The 22290-nt window shown below is 55.9% G+C and overlaps 1 protein-coding gene across 4 annotated transcripts; it reads right to left on the bottom strand.

The window, feature by feature from the left end:
• Positions 1-482: 482 nt before the first annotated feature.
• DLG4 (discs large MAGUK scaffold protein 4) lies at positions 483-21708 on the bottom strand (the record flags this gene model as incomplete). Of its 4 annotated transcripts, none has more annotated exons than XM_082860538.1 (20): positions 483-589; positions 764-855; positions 1590-1699; positions 2591-2763; positions 3074-3175; positions 3257-3304; positions 3437-3464; positions 3558-3594; positions 3879-4055; positions 5410-5524; positions 5656-5758; positions 5870-6165; positions 9487-9631; positions 9780-9916; positions 10018-10187; positions 10286-10410; positions 10610-10660; positions 10807-10860; positions 14135-14200; positions 21679-21708. In XM_082860538.1, the coding sequence occupies 20 exons, from the start codon at positions 21706-21708 to the stop codon at positions 483-485; spliced, it is 2166 nt and encodes a 721-aa protein (XP_082716664.1). The 4 variants fall into 4 exon arrangements, with proteins under 4 accessions (XP_082716664.1, XP_082716662.1, XP_082716661.1 ...); XM_082860536.1 differs by having other exon boundaries at positions 14036-14200; XM_082860535.1 differs by lacking the exon at positions 21679-21708 and adding an exon at positions 16985-17026 and having other exon boundaries at positions 14036-14200.
• Between the last annotated feature and the right edge of the window lie 582 nt (positions 21709-22290).

Here is a 22290-nt window from a genome sequence, read left to right on the forward strand (position 1 = left end):
AAATGAGAAATCAAGGGGCAGGGGGAGTTATGATGGGGGCAGGGATGACCCCAGACCCTGCCTCGGGAGAGCGCGGAGGCCTGTAGCCCTGCATCCCTGCAGCGGGGTGCTCCTTGAGGGGGGCCCTGACTTCCGCAATGTGTGTGGGAGAAGATGGGGGAAGGCAGGTGGCCCCTGGTGGGTCTGTGTGTGCGTTGGGGGCGGGCAGGGGCGAGGGGTCCTAAGGAGCTAGGGCTCGGGATCAGGAGCCCAGGGCTCCCCCCCCAGACCCCAGGTTCCTGGGGTTCAGGAGTCCAGTTCTGGGGTGCGGGGATACATGCAGAGGAGTGTCCCCCCTCCAATGGGCTGGATCCAGTTAGAAAGGAAATAAATAAGAAGGGGTGGGAGGGAGGCTGGAGGTGCGAAGGGCGTGGGCAATTCAGTCCAGACCAAGGGCCTGGGCGATGGAGGCGGGGCGAGTCCAGGCCAAGCCAGGGCAGGAATCAGAGTCTCTCTCGGGCTGGGACCCAGATGTAGGGGCCTGAGAGGTCCTCGATGACGCGCTTCACCTTGTGGTAGATCTCCTCAAAGCTGTCTCCCTCCACGATGGCTGGGGGTAGGGGGGGAGCAGGGAGTCAGGCCCAGAGGGGCACCTTTTTCTAATTCTCCTATCCACGTGCCGCGGGGCTGCACCCACCCAAAGGGGACACGTCTCTCTAAACCACCCACCCAGTGGGGGCCCCCTCTTTGAATCTGAACCAAAGGTGCCTTGTGTGCGCCTCACCTGAGAAGCACTCTGTGAATTCCTGCTCCAGTTTGGTGGCTCTGTCGAAGGCTTTGCGGGCTTGCTCCTCTGTGATCCGCTTATTAATCTCTCTGTGGACAGTGAGAGACACACAGACCTGAGGGTGGGTCCTGCCCCACCTTTTATCTCCTCCATCCAGAGCTGTGAGGTCGCAACCAGTATTTTCTCATCTGGAGCACGAAGCAAAAAATACAATTCCTGGGCTTCCCTGGTGGCGCAGTGGTTGAGAGTCGGCAGGCGACACGGGTTCCTGCCCCGGTCCGGGAAGATCCCAAATGACGCGGAGCAGCTAGGCCCGTGAGCCGTGGCCACTGAGCCTGCGCGTCCGCAACGGGAGAGGCCACAACAGTGAGAGGCCCGCGTACCGCAAAAAAAAACACAAAAAACAAAACAATTCCCAATAACCTCTGGGGCCACAGACGGGCCCCCTCCCCATGACCCACCCCAGCCGGGTGTGGCCACTCCAGGGACCTCTCCAGAGCCTCAGCCTTCCAGCCGGCAGCCCCAGTGAAGGGATTAAGACCCTAACTGCCGAGAGCCCCGAAGCCCTGGCTCGGCCTAGAAGGTGTGTACCCCCAGGGGTTGCTGGGAGTTGTAGTCCTGCCTAGCCCGGGGCAGGAGAAAAGGAAAGAGGCCTGGGAGTCCTGGTATCCTCTGGGTTCCAGCTCTAGGTGCAGATTTCCCTCAAGGGCTGCCGGAGCTGCTGTCTAGGGTTCTGAGGGAACAGTGCAACACAGAGGCCTTCTGAGGCCCAGAGCCACAGGTGTGGGCGAGCAGAGGGGAAGCCCCCCGGGACCATACTCACAGCACATTCTCCAGGGAGCGGGGGCGGATGAAGATGGCGATAGGGTGCAGGTGGGCCGCCTGCAGCCGCCGCACGGCATTGGCCGAGACATCGAGGATGCAGTGCTTCCCCTGGGGGCGGGCAGCGGGGGCGGAGGCGGACCAGCAGGTGGCGGGAAAGGACACAGGTGCCAGGACAGGACACAGTTCATGGAAAGGTAGGGAACGGGGGATTGGCCGAAAGGGAAATGACATGGATGTCGAAAGACACACAGACAGAGAGAGTTGAGGCAGGAAAGGTATGGATAGACAGAATGAAAGACAGAGAGAAAAAGGCGAGGGGCAGACGGAGGGCAAGGGAGGGGTCAGCACAGGAGGGAGGGAGTGGGGGGAAGGAGGGAGGTGTGAGGAACCAAAAGATGGGGCAGAGCAAGGCGGGGAGGGGGGGGTCGCGAGAAGCAAAGAAAAAGGAGAAAGGAAGTAGGATAGAGGGAGGAGGGAGGGGAGGAAGTAGGATAGAGAGAGGAGGGAGGGGAGGACGGACAGAGGACAGACAGATGGAAGGAACAAGGAGAGACAGATGGGAGGGAGGAGAGGCAGATGGAGAAAGGAGCCATGGAGGGAGAGGGCAGGGTGGGGGCAGCAGGGAGAAGGTGGGGGCAGAGGAGTGGGAGGGGAGAGGGGAGAGGGCCAAAGGGGAGCCGGCAGAAGGGAGGGACCGAGTGGGGGGAGGCCGAGCCACCAAGGGCAAGGCCGCAGGAAGAGAGGTGAAATGGGGCAAGGAGGAGGGCAGGGGAGGAGAGGGGACAGATGGCAGAGCAGAGTTTGGGGTCAGGCACCAAGGGAGGGAGGGAGGCAGGGAGAGCGGGGCACCAGAGAGCAGGCGGGCAGAGTTGCCCAAGAGGAGCAGGAGGTGGAGAAGCGGAGTGGAGACCCAGCAGGGAAGAGACAGAGAGAGAGCGCGTTAGAGAGCTAAAGGAAGGCCACGGGGGGCGGGCAGGAGGACGGCGCCGCGGCTCCTACCTGCTCGGCCACCTCGCGCACGGACTGGACGCTGGTTCCATACAGGTGGCTGTTGTACTGGCCGGCCTCAATGAACTTGTGCGCCTGGATGTCCTTCTCCATTTTCTCCCGGGATGACACGAAGTGGTAATCCCGGCCATCTATCTCATACTCCCGCTTGGGCCGTGTCGTATCTGCCAGGAAGTCACCACCCAAAGATCTAACCACCATCCCTCTAGCTTAAACCCTGCCTACAGTGACACCCCCCCCCCCCACAGAGTGCCCAGCCAGTCCTTCAGGGAAGGGGGCAGCTGGGGAGACTTCCTCAGCAACCCCGGGTCCTCCAAGTCCCCGGCCTGGAAAGGTCACCATGGAACATGAGGGTGGCTGAGAAGCACCCTTCTCTGAGAACCCGTATGTCCAGCTGCATCCCAATGCCCGGAAGCGGCTCTGCCTGTGTGACCGCTTGGGCCCCCCCACCCATTCCAAGGCCCCGGCACTCACGGGGAACACAGGATCCAAACTTGTCGGGGAACTCGGAGAGGAGATCATCATTGGCACGGTCCTTGGTGGGCCCGAGGATGATGATGGGGCGAGCGTAGTGCACTGAGGAGAGAGTGCGGGGTCAGGTGGGGAGCAGAGCAGGGAGCAGGGGTGGCTGGGCCAGGTCGCACAGCCAGACCTCACCTTCCATCTGTGTCACCGTCTCGTAGCTCAGGACCGAGTCTTCTCGACCTAGTGGGAGGCAGGGCGTCGGCAAGGGGGCTCTGATGCAGGGGACCTGGGGCCCTGTGCTGCCGTCCTGAGGACTCAAGTGAGGCTCAGGGCCCCTCTCACCTCAGGTCTTCCCAAACTGACCCTACGTACCCTGTGATCCAGAGCTGGAGCCCCAATCCTAGGAAGAAAGAGCAGGCCATGCGATTGGTCAAGAGTCCAGGCCCACGAGCCCCCCACTCTTCCACCCAAGCTCACGGCCTCCTCTACCTACCTTGGCCTTTAACCTTGACCACTCCCGTCGCTCAACCCTGTGGGATACATGGAGGGATGGTGGGGGGGCGTGTAGGGAAATGCCCATGAGGAGCCCGATGGCCTCACCCCGGGCCAGCTGAGAACCCCATCTCTCAGCAGCCCCTGGGCCCCGTGCTCCTAAATGAGGCGTTTGCCAGAAGTGCTCATGTGAGTCATGGTGCTGCTGGGAAGGCCCAGCAGACGGATGCCCAAGGAGTCAGTAGGCAGACCCATGTCCTCCCTACTGGCTGCCCAGCCTGGGGACCTTGGGAGCGTCAGTGCCTGGGGCAGGAAGGCTCACCGCCGTTTGCTGGGGATAAAGCCGATGTCATCAGTCTCGCTGTCAGAGTGGACCCGCCGCGCCTGCCACCACTCCTCGTCACTGGCGTCGATGACATGCAGCACATCCCCAAAGCGGAAGCTCAGAGCCTGGCTCAGGAAGCCACAGTCCTTGGTCTTGTCGTAGTCAAACAGGGCCCTGGAGGGCAGGCGGCCTTTGGTCAGAGCCTGGTGAGGACTCCGTCCCCCAGGACCCAACCTGGAGGTTCTGCCCCGGGGTCTAGAGACAAGCACAGGTGCCGTGGATTCTGAGAAACCCTAGAACTGTGTGGGGACCAAAAGCTCTACCGAAACTCATGATCACCATAACTATGAACTGTCATTCAGTCCACACTGTGTCAGGGATCAGACAGGCTATGGATTCAGTGCAATTTCTAGAGTAAGATCTAGAACGGCACCCTCCCAAGAAAGCAGTTGCAGTATGCACACACGTCACAGTCACAGGGGCAACGTGGACCCGAACTCGTAAGGGAAAGAAAAAAAGATCACTCTCTGCAAACTCTGGTTACCCTCAGCAGTATGAAACTCCTGTAAGTCATAACCCCTGAGGTCAGGACAAGGGAAGGAATGACCGCAGAGATAGCAGAGATGTTGAGCAGATCACTGGGGCTAGAAAGATGGGAAGGGACCCCAGGATTGCCCGGCATCACCTGGGAGTCAGAACTGACCAGCCCTGGGAGCCAGCTGAAGCCTGCAGGGAGGAAAGGGCCAGACGAGGCTCCAGTCTGAGCCGGGCATCTGGGCGGATGGAGGTGCCATTCAGGGAGAGAGAACACTGACTGGGTGGGACAGACAGCACGAGCGCACGGGAGAAAGAGGTGAGCTCACAGTTTGGGACATGTTGCGTGTGAATGCCTGTGGGACATCCCCATGGACGTGTCCAGAAAGCAGATGGCCAGAACTGCAGGTCTAGACCTCAAGGAAGAGGCCAGGCCAGAGCTGACAGCTCTGAGAGACATCTGCAAGCGAGTGGCAGGTGAGGCCATGGGAGTGGACGGGCCCCCAAAGGGAGAGAAGGGAAAAAGCATCAGACACAGCGCCTAGGCCTGCGGAGAATGAGAAAGAGGAGCCAATGGGAGAAGGAGCCCCAAGAAGGTAGCAAAACGCCACCGGAGAGATGGGGACAGACTGGAGAGAGCGGTGGTCCACCTCCCCTGGACTGCGTTATCCCACAGGGCTGGGCAGTCTGCAGCAATATATTCCAAAAGCCGAGAGGCCCCCTGCTCTGCCAGGCGTTACCCTTTGAGTTACCAGATTGTGGGACAGCTGGGGGTACCAGGGGAGGTGCCAGGGTGACCGGGGCTAGTGGCAGTAGGGATCACAGGGACTACTTCACAATGCTAACCTGTGCGGGAATGCCAGCTGAGCGTCGCCAGCTGAGCGTCGGCCGGCAGGGGTGGGGGGAGGGGGGGGCCAGCAGGGTTGAGGGGGAAAGCTGGCTGGGGGACGAGGGGCACAGGAGGACTTGGAGCCCAGCCCGGGAAGCGTCCGACCTGATGTAGAAACCCCTTTTGGGATTGCTTCGCAGGGAGGCAGTCCCTGAGCCCAGGCTGCTGTTCATGAGCTGTTCCCGAAGGTCGTGGATCTTGGCCTCGAACCGGCTGTACTCTGAGGAAGGACAAGAAGGTTCCTGAGCTCGGGCCCCATACTACCGCCACCCTCCCTCGCCCCCTGCTGAAGCCAGGAGCCGAGGAGACAGAGAGCTGAGCCCACGAGAAGGCGCGCTGCAGGCCCGATACCTTCCGGTTTATACTGAGCGATGATCGTGACTGTCTGACCTGCGTTCTTCAGGGCAATGGCAGCCTGCTCGTGGCTGGCGTTGCGGAGGTCAACACCATTGACCTAGAGAGAGCAGGAGAGGCTGAGTCACTAGAGATGCAGGCCAGGCTCCAGCCCCCAGGCCTCTGCCCTCAGGGGAGGGGGTGGTCCGGGCAAGGGCTGGCCTTCCCTCACCGAGAGGATCTGGTCCCCCTTCCGCAGCTCCCCACTGAGGTCCGCAGGGCCCCCGGCCAGGATGAAGGAGATGAAGATGCCTTCACCGTCCTCGCCACCCACGATGTTGAAGCCCAGGCCCGTGGATCCCCGGTGGATCACGATCCGCCTCGGTTCTCGGGGGATGTCTTCCTCCCCGAGCAGGTCCTTGGCCACTGGGGAGTAGCGCCGAGGGGAGGTGGGGGTCATGGCTGTGGGGTAGTCAGTGCCCAGGTAGCTGCTATGACTGATCTCGTTGTCCAGGTGCTGGGAATAGGCTGGGGGAAGACGTGGGCGAAAGGATGAGATGGAAGTACATGGAAGAAGACAGCGCCCACCACCCCACCTCCTCCCTAGGGAATCAGCAGAGCCAGACTCAGGGAAAGGGGAAGTTACTGTGCCAGAGAAACAAGGCTGGGGTGGTGAAGGGGGCGTCAGGTCACAGCAATGTCAGGGGCAGGAATTCACAGGTGACGTAGAGGTTGGTGCTCCTAGGGGACAGTGGATCTTAAGGGTATGTGACCTCGGTATGGCAGGGATCACGGAGCCAAGGAGAATATTAATACCAGGCTTTGGGGTTTTTCGTTTGGTTGTAGCATCTCTCAAATCCCTTCATCTATGAAATTCCTCTCCCTTTCCCCACCCCCCCCTTGGCCATTCATTTGTTGAAAAAACTAGGGCATTGTCTAGCAGAATTTCCCACATTCTACTAGGGAAATTCTAATAGGTAAATCACTGCTTGCATCCCTGCCCCTGGGGTGTTAACCTGCGCCTCTGCCCTGTATTTCCTGTACTCTGGTCATCCGCAAAGAGACTCAAGTTCACTTTTTGGCAAGAATATTTCATAGGTGGTGCTGCGTGCTTTCTGCATTATGACAGGATGCAATAATGTCCGGTTGCCTTCTCTTAGGTAAGACATATCTGTAGGTTCAGGGATTGTCAACCTGATCCATACATTGTAAAGCCCCCCATCAGGCTTTCACCTAAGAGTTTTAGCAGCCACTGATGATCGCTGCCTGGTCCTCACAGTTCACTGGGGACAGCAAAATAGCGCTGACATTCTATGTTTGTTTGTGGTTTTTCTTTGAGGGAGGAACATTTATTAGTGAGAATTCGTCTGTAAAAGAGAACGTTCCTGGGCTTCCCTGGTGGCGCAGTGGTTAAGAATCCGCCTGCCAATGCAGGGGACACAGTTTCGAGCCCTGGTCCGGGAACATCCCACATGCCACGGAGCAACTAAGCCTGTGCGCCACAACTACTGAACCTGCGCTCTAAAGTCCGCGAGCCACAACTACGGAGCCTGCATGCCACAACTACTGAAGCCCGTGTGCCTAGAGCCTGTGCTCTGCAACAAAGAGAAGCCACCACAACGAGAAGCCCGCGCACCGCAAATAGTAGCCCCCGCTCGTTGCAACTAGAGAAAGCCCGCGCGCGGCAACGAAGACCCAATGCAGCCCAAAAATAAATAAATAAATAGATTCAAAAAAAAAAAAAGAACGTTCCCATATCAACCATTTGGTTACTCTAAGGTGCAGTTTGTACAGGAAGGGAGAATAAATGCTTGACTCTTTCCCTTTATTTGCCAGTTTTCAGAATGGATGAGTTCCCTAGCATCCTCTAAAGGTACCCAATTGTTTTGAAGTATCATTATAATCCTGTAGATTTTAACATATCTAATGAGTTTTGGTTGAATGGCCAGTTTCAACTTCTGTGTCTTTGACACGACCCTTTCATATCTTCCTTGCTTTCTAGTATGAAAGATGTGACAAGCTCATCTTGCACATTTCTTGCTCAAGATTTGGAATTGAATAAAAAAAAAAAGATTTGGAATTGGCCCTTTCTCCAAGGAGCCAAGGTTCCTTTTGGTAGGTTATGGTGTTTAGAAACAAGACCATGTGATTTTAATATGGTCTTACAGTATGATTTCAGATTTGGACGGAGCAGTCACATCTCGTTATTCTTTTCCAAAAATTTCTTAGCTATTCTCCCAAATGTATTTTTCCAGTTGGGGGTAGGGGGGACATTAAAATTCTGATGAGGACTGCATAAAATGTAGAGATTAACTTGGAGAAGATTGAGATATTTAGCATATTATGTTTTTTGCGTCAGGAAGCACGATGTGACTCTCCAATTCTTCAGTCTTCTTTTATGTCCTTCAGTAAAGTTTCATCATTTTTCTCATGTAAATCTTACACACTTCTTGTCAAGCTTATTTTTCTACGAATTTTATAGAGCTTTTCTCCTGTGGCAAAAGGGATCTTTTTACCCATTACATTTTTGATGGCCACTTTCTTAACCCTACATATTATTTCTAAGTTCTTCGGTTAATTCACTTAGATTTTAATCTAGATGGACAAAAGTATAATTTACAAATAAGGATAAGTTTGTTTCTCCCCTTTCAAATGTAAGTAACATCTATTCATTCTTTTTCTCTTGCTACACTGCCTGAAGGCTCTAAAGCAGTGATTCTCACGCAGGGGAATTTCGCCTCCCGGGGGACATTTGGCAGTGTCTCAAGACATTCTTGGTTGTTCTCACTGGTGGGGAGGGGTACCATTTCATCTGATAGACAGAGGCCAGGGCTGCTGTTAAACATCCTACAGGGCACAGAACAACCCCCTACAACAAAGAATGTCAACAGTCCCAACACTGAGAAACTCCGCTCTAAAGCAATGTGGAATAACAGTAGCAGGAAGAGGCATCCTTGCCTAGTTCCTAACTTAATGTACACACTGCTAGGATTTTATCATTAGAATGTGTTCATTGTTAGTTTTTGATAGCTATTCTTCAATCACGTTAAGGAAAATTCTTCTGTTCCTAGTATACTAAGTTTCCCTCCAAAAATAGGATGATGGATTTCATCAAATGCCTTTTCCACATCTATTTGAAATGAACTTACCCTTTTTCTCCCTTAACTTTTCAATACAAAAAATCATACTGAGAGGTTTCATAATATGAACCACCTTTAATTCCCTGAAATAAACCCTACTTTGTGACAATGTTATTCCCTTAATACACTGCTGCGTTTGTTGTGCAACTATGTTATTAGATACTTTTACATCTCTGTTCAGAAGCAAAATTGGCCTATACTTTCCTTCTTCTTCCTCCTTTTTTTTTTTTTTTTTTTTTTTGCCACACCGCACGGCTTGCAGGATCTTAGTTCTGCCACCAGGGATTGAAGCCAGGCCACGGCAGTGAAAGCCCAGAATCCTAACCATTAGGTCACCAGGGAACTCCCTACTTTCCTTCTTTTATATAATCTTTGTGACCATTTTCAAATGCCCTCATAAAATGAAATGTGAGACATTTTATCTTTTCTTATATTCAAAAAGAGCATAAGAATTATCTACTCCATGAGGATTTGATAAAATTAGCCATAAAACCATCTGGGCCTTGTGCCCTCTGCGGGAGGAACTATTGACAATCTTTTCTAGTTCTTTGATGGTGACCGATTTTCCATCTATTCTCCAACCACAGGAAGTGACAGAGGTTGTGGCCAGTTCAGGGGAAATATCTGAAGAGGAATGGTCGGTCACCAGGGATGTCATGGGGTGACTGAGCTGGGGCATGGGCAGCTCTGGGGTTTGGAGGGCTCTCACAGGTTGTGATGTCTGGGGGAGCATAGCTGTCACTCAGGTAGGCATTGCTGGGCTTGGCCACCTTTAGGTAGACAACATCATATGTGTTCTTCAGGGCTGCCACGGCATCCTCATGCATGACGTCCTCCAGCCCCACACTGTTGACCTAGGGTCAAGGGAAGCAGAGTTCAGACAGAACCAGAAACATCCTCAAGACGGATGCACTGAGGGTGAGCCGATGAGGAAGCCTGGGCCTGCTCAGGACCAGGAGGCAAGACCTAAGTGTGGGCTAGAAAAGTGATGGGGGTCCTCACCGCCAGGATCTTGTCTCCAATCTGCAACCTCCCATCCTTGTGGGCAGCACCCCCTTCGATAATCTTGGTTACATAGATGCTATTATCTCCGGGGATGTGCTGGTTCCCTACACCTCCAGCAATGCTGAAGCCAAGACCTAGATGGAGGGGAAGGCAGAGGTGGGTGCCCAGGTACCTGGGGAGCAGGCCTTGGGGCAGCGGACAGTGGGATGGGGGTGGAGACATAACAGGTTACTACCTTTAGGCCCCTTGATGAGCTTGATCTCCATGAGCTTCTCAGCCGGGGGCTTCCGGCGCATGACGTAGAGGCGGACGATGGAGCCTGCCTCTTTGAGGGCCTCCACCGCAGCTGAGTGGGTCACCTCCCGCACGTCCACTTCATTTACAAACAAGATGCTATCGTTGACCCTGAGGGCAGCAAAGTGGGCCTGAGCCAGGAGCTTCCTGCTGCCCTGGCCCTCCCTTTCCAGGGAATCAGCATCCTAACCCCTGTCTCTTCTCCCCACCTGAGACGGCCATCCTGGGCAGCAGCCCCACCAGGAATGATCTTGGTGATGAAAATGGATGGGTCGTCACCGATGTGTGGGTTATCAGTGCCACCTGCGATGCTGAAGCCCAGACCTGAGTTACCCTGGGCAGAAGGAGGGGAAGAGGGTCAGCTCCCCTCACCACCCGCTCTAGACAGGGCAAGGGGGTAGGGGAGTGGGTCGGGGAGTTGTGACCAGAGCAGGAAGGGACAGGGTTAAGAGGCTGGCCACAGAGAACGGGCACAGAGAGAAGCACAGACAGGGAGCGAGCGGGGAGGACCTTGGAGGGAGGAGCCTGCTCACCCTTTCCAGTGTGATCTCCTCGTATTCCATTTCCCCCTCTGTCCCGTTCACCTGCAACTCCAGCACGGGCCAGAAACACAAGAGCAGTGAGACAGACTTCCTACCTGAGAACCTGGCCCTACCCTGGCTGCTGGGACCCAGGCCCTCCCTGTCTCCCTCCTCTCTTCTGTAATGGCCACAAAATCTAAACAACTCACATATCCCGGGGCTTCTAGGGTATCTGTGTTGACAATCACAGGGGGAGAATTGGCCTGTGAGGGGAAAAAGGAGACGAAAAGCTGCCTGAACCTTGGCTCAAGAGGGAGCCGGTAACCAAGAGTCCCACCAGCCTGGCTACCTCCTCAGTCTCTTAACCCAGCCCGCTCTGCTACCCTTGACTCCCTGAAGGACCCAGCCTCAGTCCGTGTTACATACACACACACACACACACATACACATGCTGGACCCAATTCTGCCCAGCCCAGGCCCCCTGCATGTGGAAGGAGGTGTCTGAGAAGGAGGAAGGGAGAGACAGCCAGATAGGGGAGCAGCAGATGGTAAAGGGTTGGCTGGAGGGGCGCCTTGGAGGGGGGGAAGCGTCTCACCGGATGTAACACCACCGAGTGTTACATGCCTTATGCGCTACACACAGACACCACAGGACTTATGTCCACTGGGTCCTGCTCTCCCTTCCTGCCCCCATCCCTGTCCCTATCCGCCCACATACACCCAGATACCTTCATAACCCTCCCTCAGATTTGCCCCTCATTTTCACACACATTTGCCCTAAACCCTGGGCCCCGGGAATCCGGGGTTCCCCCAGATGCAGGCCCCACCCTCCCTCTCGCCCACCCACCATTAAATCTACTCCTTCCTCTAGGGACCCTGTTGCCTAGCAACGGTATCTAAGCCCAGCCAAGGCCTGGGGAGACCCACCTCCTGGAGGCCCCGTCGCCAGGACAACAGGAGGGGGAGATGGGGCGTGGCCTAAGGACAACCAGATTCCCAAAGGCAGAAGGGATCCTCTAGCCCCGCCTTTCCTGACCTGGGCCCCGCCCCCTCCCCCCCACCGCCGCGTTAGCCCGGCAGAAATAAGTCCAGGCTGAGGAGGATTGAGGGCGCAGCGCACCCTGAATAACTTCCTTTCCTCCCTCCCGTACGCCCCTCACCCTATGCAGTGCAAAGAACATCAGGAAAGAGGAGTGGTGAAAGACATCCGGGTCCTATCCTCTCATCTATTCTCCGCCCGCCCACCACTTCATCCGGGAAAGGGTTAAAGTGGGGTGTGCCCAGGTCCCTGACGTCAGTCGCCTCGACGCAGCAGGGTCTCTAGATTCCAGGGCGGAGCCCGCTTTAGGCCGGTCCTAGGGGCTTCCCCAATTGCCTGGGCAACCGAAGCCACGTTTCCATGGCAATGGGGGAAGGCGGCCAAAAGCCTCCTTCCGGGGTCCCCAACCTATCTCCTCCTTAAACAAGTATTTATTTGGAGCCTACCAAGCGCGAGGCACTCATCACGGATTCCCCAGACTCCTCGCTCTCTCCTTCCAAAGGGGTCCCTCCTCTCTCCTACTGCTATTTGTCCATACTACACATTTTCAAGCTCTATAGTTGATTTCATATCCATAAATCTATTAACACCATCCTCCGACCCTTCAAATCTCAGCAGATGCTAACTGTCCAACCAATAGCCACTGACTGCCCAACTCTCATCCGCACGTCCATCCTCTATCCCACAGCCTATCCTCAATCGCCATCCCCATCCTTATCCTAGAATTTCCTTTCCCAGGCCCCATCTTGTATCCGCAACTACCTTCATCTGTGTCCCTCTCTCTACCCCACCCGATAACCTCCATCTACATCTCTGCCCCACCCTTCAATTCGCATCTTCCATTCTCCATCCGCTTCCCTGTCCACTTCCCTGTCCGCATCCTCCCATCTGGGCCCATCCCTTATCAGTCTCCTGCTCTTATCCTCCACCTTAATTTCTGATTCCCCAGAGAGATCAGCACCACCCTCCCTTAGTTCATCCTCAAACCCTCAAGATTCTATGGCCAAATCACAATCCTTCATTCTCAACCCATTCCCCCTCTCCTCTGAAAATTGAGGCTTCTCCTGTCCCCCAGCTCAGGCCTTGTCATGGGACCTCCCTCCCACACTCACGGCCTCCAGCACTCTCTCCTTCCACTTCCCTCTGCTTCCTGGGCTCAGATTCCAAATCTCCCTAGTTCTGTACTAACTACCACCTTCTCTCCTCTTCTCCTTCCCCAGGGACTTAATGGCCCCATCTTGGGGGAAAAAAAGCATCTCTAGGAATCCTCTGCACCATCTCCTCATCTCCAGAGCCTTCCTTTCCTTCCTCTCAATCAGTTCGACCTGCTGCCCTGATTTCACAGTCTCATCCTTGTCTGTCTCCTGGCCCAGGACCTCTTACCCTTCTGTTGCCTCTCCACTTTGCTACCTGCCTGAGAACAGTCTTTTTCTCCCTCTCCAATTCCTCTCCTACCACATCCTTCTCACCCCAGAACCTACTGCTGCCCCCTCTCTGCCTCCTCATCTCTAGGCTCAGAAACCTCCTCACCATCTTCTTGGTGAAATGTCAACAACCCCCCCTTCCAGGGCATCCCACAAGATCCTAGAATCTCACCCCTGACCCCACAGTGTTCCCGTGAATCTCCCTGCTAGCCTGGTACACTCCATCCTCCCCAGCCTGTGCCCCCGGAAGAGGAGATTGAGGGGGAAGAAGTTGGGAGCCGGCTGCCGAGGCAGAAGGCTGATCAGGCCGCAGAGGGCCTGAGCTGGGGATCAGGGAGAGGGAGAAAGAGAGTGCGTGGGAGGAAGAGAGAGACAGCATCTAGAACCAGCCCGCCAGCCAACAGGGAGGGAAAGGCAGCGAGGGGGGTGGCGCACAGGAGGGGTGCAAAGGCCGGGGCAGGGGATGGAGGCAGAAAGGCCCGTGCGACTAGTCTCAGGCCAGACAGATGGAAAGGGCTGGAGAGCCAGGCCCAGAGGCCGGAAGTGGGGGGGAGGAGGCAGCGAAGGGACAAGAGCAAATGAGGGCAGCGCTCTGGCCGCAGAAAATGGAAATGGAGATGGAGGGTGTGAAGGAATGAAGAGGGCTGGGGCGCGAGAGCATCCTGGGGGATGCACACATCTCAACACACGTGCGCACAGACACGCAGACACACACACACACGCACACACACACACTCCTGGCTGTAAGCCCTACACCCACTCCCAATTGCCTGGCCTCTCTTTCTCCTCTTTGGTAATCAGGTGTTTCCAACGCCCCAAATGCCCCCTCCCTCCCCCGGCCCCAGGAGCCCAAGCCCAGCTCCCCAGCCCCGGCCTCCCCCCACCTACGGCTCACGCCCTACCGGGCCTTGGGGGATGTTGTAGCTCCGAGGCTCCGAGGGCCGCACTGGGGAGGGGGCCGCCTGAGTCTCCTACCTTGAGGGGGGAGAAGTGGGCGTGGCCCACGACCCCTTGGACGGCCTCGAGGTGGGACAAGTTCCTCTCCGCCACGTGCACCAGCTCGGGGGCGTTTACCTGGTTGGGGAGGTGGGCCGGGCTGTGCTCCAGAGGGGGCGTGTCTTCATCTTGGTAGCGGTATTTCTGGGGACGGGGACGAAGGCGTCACAGGGGCCGGCCCAGCGCCTCGGGCTCCAGGCTGCCCGCCCCGGCGCGCCTCCTCTTCTCCCCCCCGCCCCCCCCCCGCCCCCCCGCCAGTGCAGTGCGGAAGGCCCTGGGGCCTGGCCAGCTCCTCCCCCTCCCTGTCCTCCAGCCCATTGGCTCCCCTCTCTCCACCTCCCCACATCCCCTTCTCCCGCCAGGGCCTCGGCACCTCTCCTCTCTTCCCAAAGCCCTGCCCCATCCCCCAACTCCTTCAACTCCCAGCCTAGGACCCCCGCCTTCTACCCAGCACACTCCCTCCTCTGGCTTCCGTTTCCTCACCCCTCTCCCAGAGCTCCAGCCCTTCTGACACGTGCACCCCCGTTCTCTACATCCATCCCCAGCGTCCTTGCTTTCCTCATCAGCTTCCCCCCATTTCCTCTTTACCTTAATCCCACTGCTTCCTTCCAGTTGCTTCTCCCACTCTGTACCCCACCCCACCCTCCTTGCCTCAGTCTCCCCACTGCAGCCTCTACCCCTGGAGTGAGTGGCTCTCCAGCACCTTGCAGGCCCCAGGCAGGGACCACAGTCAAGCCCTTCGACTAGCCGGTACTTGGCGTCAGCCCCCCTGGCAGGACACAGCTAAACCCGGCCAGCTGGCCTCGCTGGTTCCCAGGTCATTGGCAAAGGGGCCCCAGGAGTCTACCCCGCCTCTACAAACGCCTACAGCCCAGGCAGCTAATCGGATATACTAGAAGGAGAAGGGGGAGAAAAGGGGAGGAACAGAGACAGTAGGGCTCAGAAGGGGGGCAGGAATGGGTGTCAGCTTCCAGGTTTGCTGACTGCGGGAGGGGGTAGAGCCTCAGAACGAATTCCTGGTCTCCCTCCGGCCTCTTGGAGTGAGAGACCCAACCTGACCCCTGACTCCCTTCCTAACTAACCACGTGCCATCTCAAGGGCCTCCCATACTACCTTAATAGGGACATCAGTAAGTGAGATTAACTGGGGACCAGAGAGAGGAAAAGGGCAGCTGGAGATAGTGAAGGGCAGTGCCTCTGCCTGGGTCCTCCCACATCTGCCTCTGCTCTCATAGAAGCAAATCCTCCCCAAAACCAGGCTCCATGGAGGAGGGGGAGGCTGCCATATGCAGGGCTCCCTCAGAGACTGGAAAAGACAGAATACACTCCCCAGTACACGTGGGTGAAAAGAGAAGGCAAGATTTCCCTCTCAAAAAAAGTATCTGAGAAACTGAGAGGACCCCAACATTTGGAGACCAACAGTTACAAGGTCAAACTGGAGGAAACTTATCAAGGTCAATGCCTGATGCTACAGTATGACTGAAAATTCTGAGGATGAGGAACCAAGGCTGAGGATGTAATCCAACTTTGGCCGTGGTTAAGGATGAAGTAAGAGAATAGGAAGAAGAAGATGGTACATGGAGATTCTCAAACCCAGGACACACCTTGATACATTTGAAGAGCCTTAAAGAAGGAAAACATGGGGCTCATCAAGGTACACTCTGTTTTCTGGCCTTGGAGAGAGACTTGACTTGGAGACAGTCTCGGAGAGAGAATCCCAAGCTCCCTCCAGGTTTCCATATCATGAACACCAAAAGTGGAGAAGGGAAGCTAGGGGAAGTATAAGCTAAATAATCCTCCTCAAAGCTGGGCCCTCCTGGATAACAGAATTCGATGAAATGAAAGAGGCTGTCATTCCACACCCTGAAAAGGTGGTCTTCAGCCTGGACAGTGCGAGATCTGAGGGACAGAGCCCCAGAACTGGAGGGGCCAGGGAGAAAGGGAGGAGGCAGCTGTGCCTCCACTTCACCAGGCCCCCAATTCCCTGCATGATACATGAGGCAGGGCCAAGGGTTGCAGCTTCAAGTTTGGAGTCAGGGGAAGGGTTTGAGCCCAATGCCCCTCCATCTTTATTTACCCCACCTCACACAGAAAATTCCCGAATCTCGATGAAGAACTATCAGGGTGCACATAACAAAAATGGAAGTTTGCGAAGGGACATTTCATTGTTTATTCTAGATAGGAGATGAAAGTAAATTTGTAGCACAGTGAGACTGCAGACACCTCTCCCTGCCTCATCCCCATGGGGGGCGGGGGTGTCTAGGACTGAGGAAAAGGCTGCTCCTGATTGGGAGACAAGGTGAGGGAGATGGGGAACAAGGAAAGGGTACCAAAGTTCCCAGAATGTGGCTGGAGGAGGTTAGGGCCTGTGCTCAGTCCCTGGACATTTTCTAAGTAAATGTAGTAAGGAAAAACCTCTGGAGAGGTGGGGCTGGGAGAGAGTCATTCAGAAACTGCAAACTGGTAGGTGGGGGTCGGGGTCAGCACCTCTCATCCCAGATGACAGGACAACTAAAGCAGGACAGGCAAGAAAGGAGGATCCCCTCTTTTACCCTACAGGGACTCAGGGCCGCCGCGGGGCGACAGCTCCAGTGCTATTGGGATCAAGTCTGAACCCCCAATATATTAAGGCATAGGATAAATCAAAAGGCTGGGGGGTGCTGTTGTTCTTTCCCCCTTGGCTCCCTCCTCACCGGAGCCCCAGTTACAAGAATGACCTGGAACCCAGCCTTGTACCCCCAGAATAGAGGGGTGTGAGTGAAAGTGGATGATCATAGGAGGGGCGACCCACTGTGCCTGTCCGCGAGACACTGCAACCCAGAGACCCCCCAAGCAGAAGGAAGAGCGACAGCACTTGAAGCTTGCACCCTGAGATTTGGGGGGTCCGGGAAGAGGGGAGCGGAGCCGGAGCCCGTACCGCGGCACGTACCACGCAGAGACACATGGAGGCGAATCTGTTCCGAGCCGACATGGAGAAGGGGAGGGGACTGAGGGGAAGGGGTGGGTGGGAGAGCAAGGGTCCCAGGGTTGGGGGAGGGGGAGGGGCAGAGGGGCGGGGGCTGCGGCGGCCGCGGCAACTGGAGGCTGCAGCCTGGGGGGTGGGGGGTGAAACGGCGCCTGCGCAGTGCGGGAGAGCGTCACGATGGGAGAGAAGGGGTGAGGGGAGACCCTCTTAGCAATCAACTTCCTTGGTTCCAGCTGTTTCTCTGTGCACTTCACGTTCCACAGTATATTCCTATTCCTTTACAAATAGACTCACTCCTAAAATTTACCAATTTATCGCTCTGGTTCTCTGGGACCCCTTATTCTATCCAATCTCCCACCCCTAAAATCACCAGGTCCTAACTATTACAAAACCTCACTGGACTCTCAGGGTGCAGGGAAGGAAGCAGCTCTTCTCCCTCATTTCAGAAGGACCCCCAAGGGATCTAAACTGCCTCCCACAATCCCCTCCCCCCAACCTCCCCAAAGATTGTTAATGTAGACAACATCCCCACAGATGCCAAGACACCTCCTATTCTAACCAGCGGGAAAGCCCCACATGATAGCCAGACAACGCTTTCCAAGAGTTGAAGGACCACAGATCCTGTTGTGCCCTCAAATTAATCTACCCTTTAAATCATCCCTATTAAAATTATATCTATTCCCCCAATCCACTGACAGAGACCTTGAAATTAGTGCAACTATTACCCTTGCTCTAATGTAAACACCCAAATAAGCAGTCCTCAAATTTGTTTGGGGTCCCCTGTCCAAATCCTTGAACCTAATGAGATACTCATGAGTTTCTAATATACCGTTCCCCAATACCACCAAATCCCATTTCAGGGAATACGTAATGTAATTTAAAGCTGACCTTCTAAATTCAATTGAAACCTCTTCAATTTATTACCAAACCTTTAAATTAAGAGATGTTTCCCTATTCCTTTTCTTTCCCCCTTAAATGCATACATTACTCCCTTTTCTGGCTGCCCTCCCCTACATCTCAACATTCCCCCCACCATGATTCTGAATTTTAACTTTGTTGGAAGATTACTCCCAAATATATCTATCTCCCCCACACCCAAGTCTCAAAAATTTTTTACCAAAATAAGATCTGGCCTGCAACTTGCAGTGACCCACAAATCTCCCATAACACCCCAAAATGACTGCCTCAGATGTCTTGCATTTTGTCCCAAACTGAACCTGAAAGCATCTCTTCCAAATATTCTCCCATTGAACGCCCACCTTTCCAACTCTTAAAGCCCAGTGAGCAGTCCCCTAAAATCTGCTTCTCTTGGCTTTTCTAAAATGCCTACATATGGTAGAGAGGACGGACTTCCCTAGAACCTGACCCATGCCCCCTCTCTCCCCGTTGGTTGGAATCTGTTAGATGCGCCCCCGAGATGACCCCCAAGGTCCTAGTTTCATATCTGGACAGAATGCTTGGATCCGGGAGCCAGTGCGGAAAGGGCTGAACTCGAAATTCCTTCTAGAAAAGAAAATGCACAGGCCCTAGTTCTCCACCAGTGGGCGCTGTGGCCCATTAAGACCCTCCCCCATCCCCCATTTCCTTTTTCCCTCCATTTTCCGTTTCCCCGTTGCCTGGCAACGCAGCAATCCAGGACTTTGCTGTCGCCTAGCAACCGTCTCCCTGGAACATAGAGCTGAGGTAGGAGGTTTTGCTCTGATGGAATCCGAACAGGCCTCCATCTTAGGAAAACTGAGACGTCAGATCGCCCAACCCCCGGATTCTCCTTTCCAAAGACCCCCGCGCCCCGCAGTTTCTTAGACAACAAGCCCCTCAAACCCTGTCTCCTTTCGGCACATGGGACCACGTCACGCCCCTGCCGGGTCAGCCCCGCCCTCATTTCGGGCCGGTTACCCAGCCTAAGGCCCCGCCCCTTTCGTTGCCCGCCACCCTTGGTAGAGTAAGCCAGACCCCGCCCACCTGCCTCCAGGAGACCGCGCCTCCGTCCACTTCCCGCCCATTCGCTCCCCCGGCCTCGCCCACACTGCCCCTCCGCCACGCCCCAGTCGGCCAATGAATGAGGCCGTTGGCCACACTGCCCCGCCCCCGGCATCTTAGCTTTGCCCAATAAGGACCACCCGGAGGGTTTAACCGCTTCGCCTCCGGGACTCTGGCCAAATACCCCTGGTCTTTCCCCACTTTCCCCCCTCCCCCACTTGTTCTGCTCCGCCCCCCGCCCCCCTCGCCCGGCCCTCAAGTCCGCCACGCAACTTCAGTCGTCGCCGGTTACCATGGCAACGGCGGCAGCAGCGCGGGGAGAAGGGGGAGGGACGGGGGCGGAGTGGGAGAAAGAGATGCTCAGAGACAAGAGATACAGCCAGAGAGCTAGGCACAGAGTAAGACTAAGTGACAGCTATAAAGGCACAGTTAGCACAAAGCACAGGACCTGGCACATTGTAGGTATTCAATAAATGATCCTTAAATTACTGCGGCAGAAGTCTAAATATAGGCAATGAAAGATGGAGGACTCAGACGGAGCCGGGAAGCTCAACGACCGCAAAGCATGAGCACCGTCTACCCCACCCAGCATTTTTGGGGGGGGACAAGTGCCATGTGCCCCCTGCTGGCTCCTCCTAAGCTAACCCTCCGCTGCCCTGGATAGAGATGAACCACAACTCCCAACAGCCCCACGGGCAGCAACTCGCCAACACCGACAGATCTTGCGCCTCAAGGCCTTATGGGACTTCGAGTCCCCGCCATCCCGAGACTGACAAGTTTTCCGGCCAAGGAACGTGGCAAGCCTGGGTCTCCACAGCTCTGTAAAACCACAAAATGCATGATCCTCTCTGCGCAAGACTCCTTCCTTCGGGGATGCTCAACCCTGGGCTCCATCGAAGAAGCAGGATTCTTGAAGGGAAATGAATAAACCCATCCTCCCAGAATAGCTGCCACTGCAGGCAAACCCCTCACCCTTGCTCGTGTATGTGTGTTCACATGTTGGAAGCAGAGCCCACACATTCCAACTGGCTTTCTGTGTACACCTGCACATAAGGGACCATAGCCAGGGAGCCTAAGGCTAAGAGGCAGGCTAAGGGCAGGAGACAGGAGGAACTGAGAATCAGACAGACATTAAAGGAGAGCAGGCCAGAGAAACTGAGGCACAAAAATCCACTGAAACTACAGGGATGGGAGGAAGAGGCAGTATGGGAGAAAGCCCAAAGCCCACAAAATGGGGGATAAGCAAGTAGCCCTGGAGAGGCGGTGGGGGCTTGGACTTAAAGGTCCCCAGCCCCCAGTCTCCTCCATCCATGCTCACACATGCATGACGCATGTGTAGATGCATGTGTATATACATATATGAGTTTGTGGCAAAGAACATGTGTGTCCTCAGCTCCCTCCCCTGAGAATCTGCAGTTCCCACTAAATATAACCCCCTCCCCAGCCTGTGACTCACCCAGACCCCGCCTCCCGGCCCCCACTTCCTGTCCCACCCCCCAACCCCCAGCTGCCTGCCACCCGCCCAAGCCTCCCTCCACACACCAGGCATCCAGCTTTCCAGTCCCAGAGTCTTACAGCCAAGACCTAGGTATTCTGCATCCCACCAGAAGCTTGCTAGTGCTCCCCATCCAAGATCTCCTGCACTTGCCAGCCTCCAACCACAGGGACACCCTTGTACAGATCTTCACTGCTGCCAGCCCGGCCTTTCTCCTACACCTTCTCACCCCAGTAACCTTAGATCCAGGTGTCTTCCTCCACCTTGATCCCAAGTGTCAGGGGTAACAGGAACATTCCCCTCCATCTGCTCTTCTCCCTCCTTCTCAACCAGGGGTAGATTCAGTGTGGGAGGAAACGGGGATGTTGGGCACCTTCCTGGGCCACCCCCAAATTTTGCACCACGCACCTGGTGCCCCTCCTCAAATCCCCTCTCCCCAAACCTCTCATCCTCCTCCTCAGGAGCTGGCAACCTCAGCTGCTGCAACCTTCTACCTCCCAAGGGAATACCCCAAATCCTAACCTCACCTGGTCCATTCCCTCAGGTGATCCTATGTCAGGCCCCAGCTCTCTGACAACTCCCAAGTATCCCCATTCCACATGATCGAACCCTAAATTGACAGTTCCCTCAAATTGAGAGCGCCCCCAAATGTATCAGCCATGAGACGCTTCTTTTATAGCCTGAAGGCCCACCCCTTCCCTGCCAGCTGACACCCCCAGACCAGTCAGGTACTCACAACCAGTAACCTTCTACCCTCAAGCCAGGAGCCCTGTGAAATTGGGCAAGGCACCTGGAAGCCAGCTTGTCCTCCAAGAGGGAAGAGGTCCCCCCCGCCATGCAGTCCACCTTCTAACATACAGCAAGCAGGACTCCCATGTGAGCCAGGCTTCTCCTTAAATAAGTCTCCCTCAAACATCATTGGTGAACCTCAAAATCCACCAGATCCCCCAAGTCACAGAATACCCCCAATTTTCCATTTCCCTCAAAGGGCTCACTCCAGGGGGCACCTGTGGCCAAACCCAGCATTTTCTCAGATGTGAACCCCCAAACTAAATTATGACCCCCGTAGATACATCTTCTGATGCTCTCACCCCAGGGCCCCCAGCCGCGGATTAGGCCTGACTAACCCCTCCCCACGAACTCATACCCTCCCCCCAGTTTATAGGTCCCCCCTCATGCTTACCTTGGTTGTCACTATACAGAGACAGTCCATGTTGGGGGGCCTGGCCGCGGCGGCGGGTAAGGGGCTCTGACTTCATCGGAGTTTCGTTCCTCCCCTCCGTGGGTTCTCACCCCTCCCCCCTCCGCACCCCACTTTTGCAGGGGGGGCCAGGATGGGGGGAGGGGTGAGAGGGGAAAGAGGGGGTTGGAGAAGGGAAGGGTAGGGGAGCGTGGGAGGGAGGGGAAGGGGGCCCTAAAAAGGGGTCCCCAATGGAGGGGAGGGGGCTTAGGGAGCACACCCCGATTCTCAGGAGGGGCGGGGGCACCGGGGGCTGGCAGCCCCGGAGTTCGGGGGCTGGGGCATGAGCTGAGGTGGGGGAGGGGAACTGGATTTCGGGGAGCCCCGGGGTAGGGGGGGGTCTTGCCTAACGGCCAGGGGCTAGGGGCCGTGGCGGGGGAGTGGGGTGGGGGGGGTCGGAGGCGGCAGCGGCCGAGGGAGCCGTGGAGCCGAGGAGGGAAGGGGAGAGAGGAGGAGAGAGGAAGCAGGGGGAGGGAGGGAGGGAGGGAGCGAGGAGCGAGAAGGGGGGGGGGTGCCTTGGCAGAGTTAACTGCTTCCGCGCTGGCAGGAACCCGG

This window comes from Leucopleurus acutus, assembly GCF_964270905.1.
Source record: "Leucopleurus acutus genome assembly, chromosome: 19".
Lineage (NCBI taxonomy): Eukaryota > Metazoa > Chordata > Mammalia > Artiodactyla > Delphinidae > Leucopleurus > Leucopleurus acutus.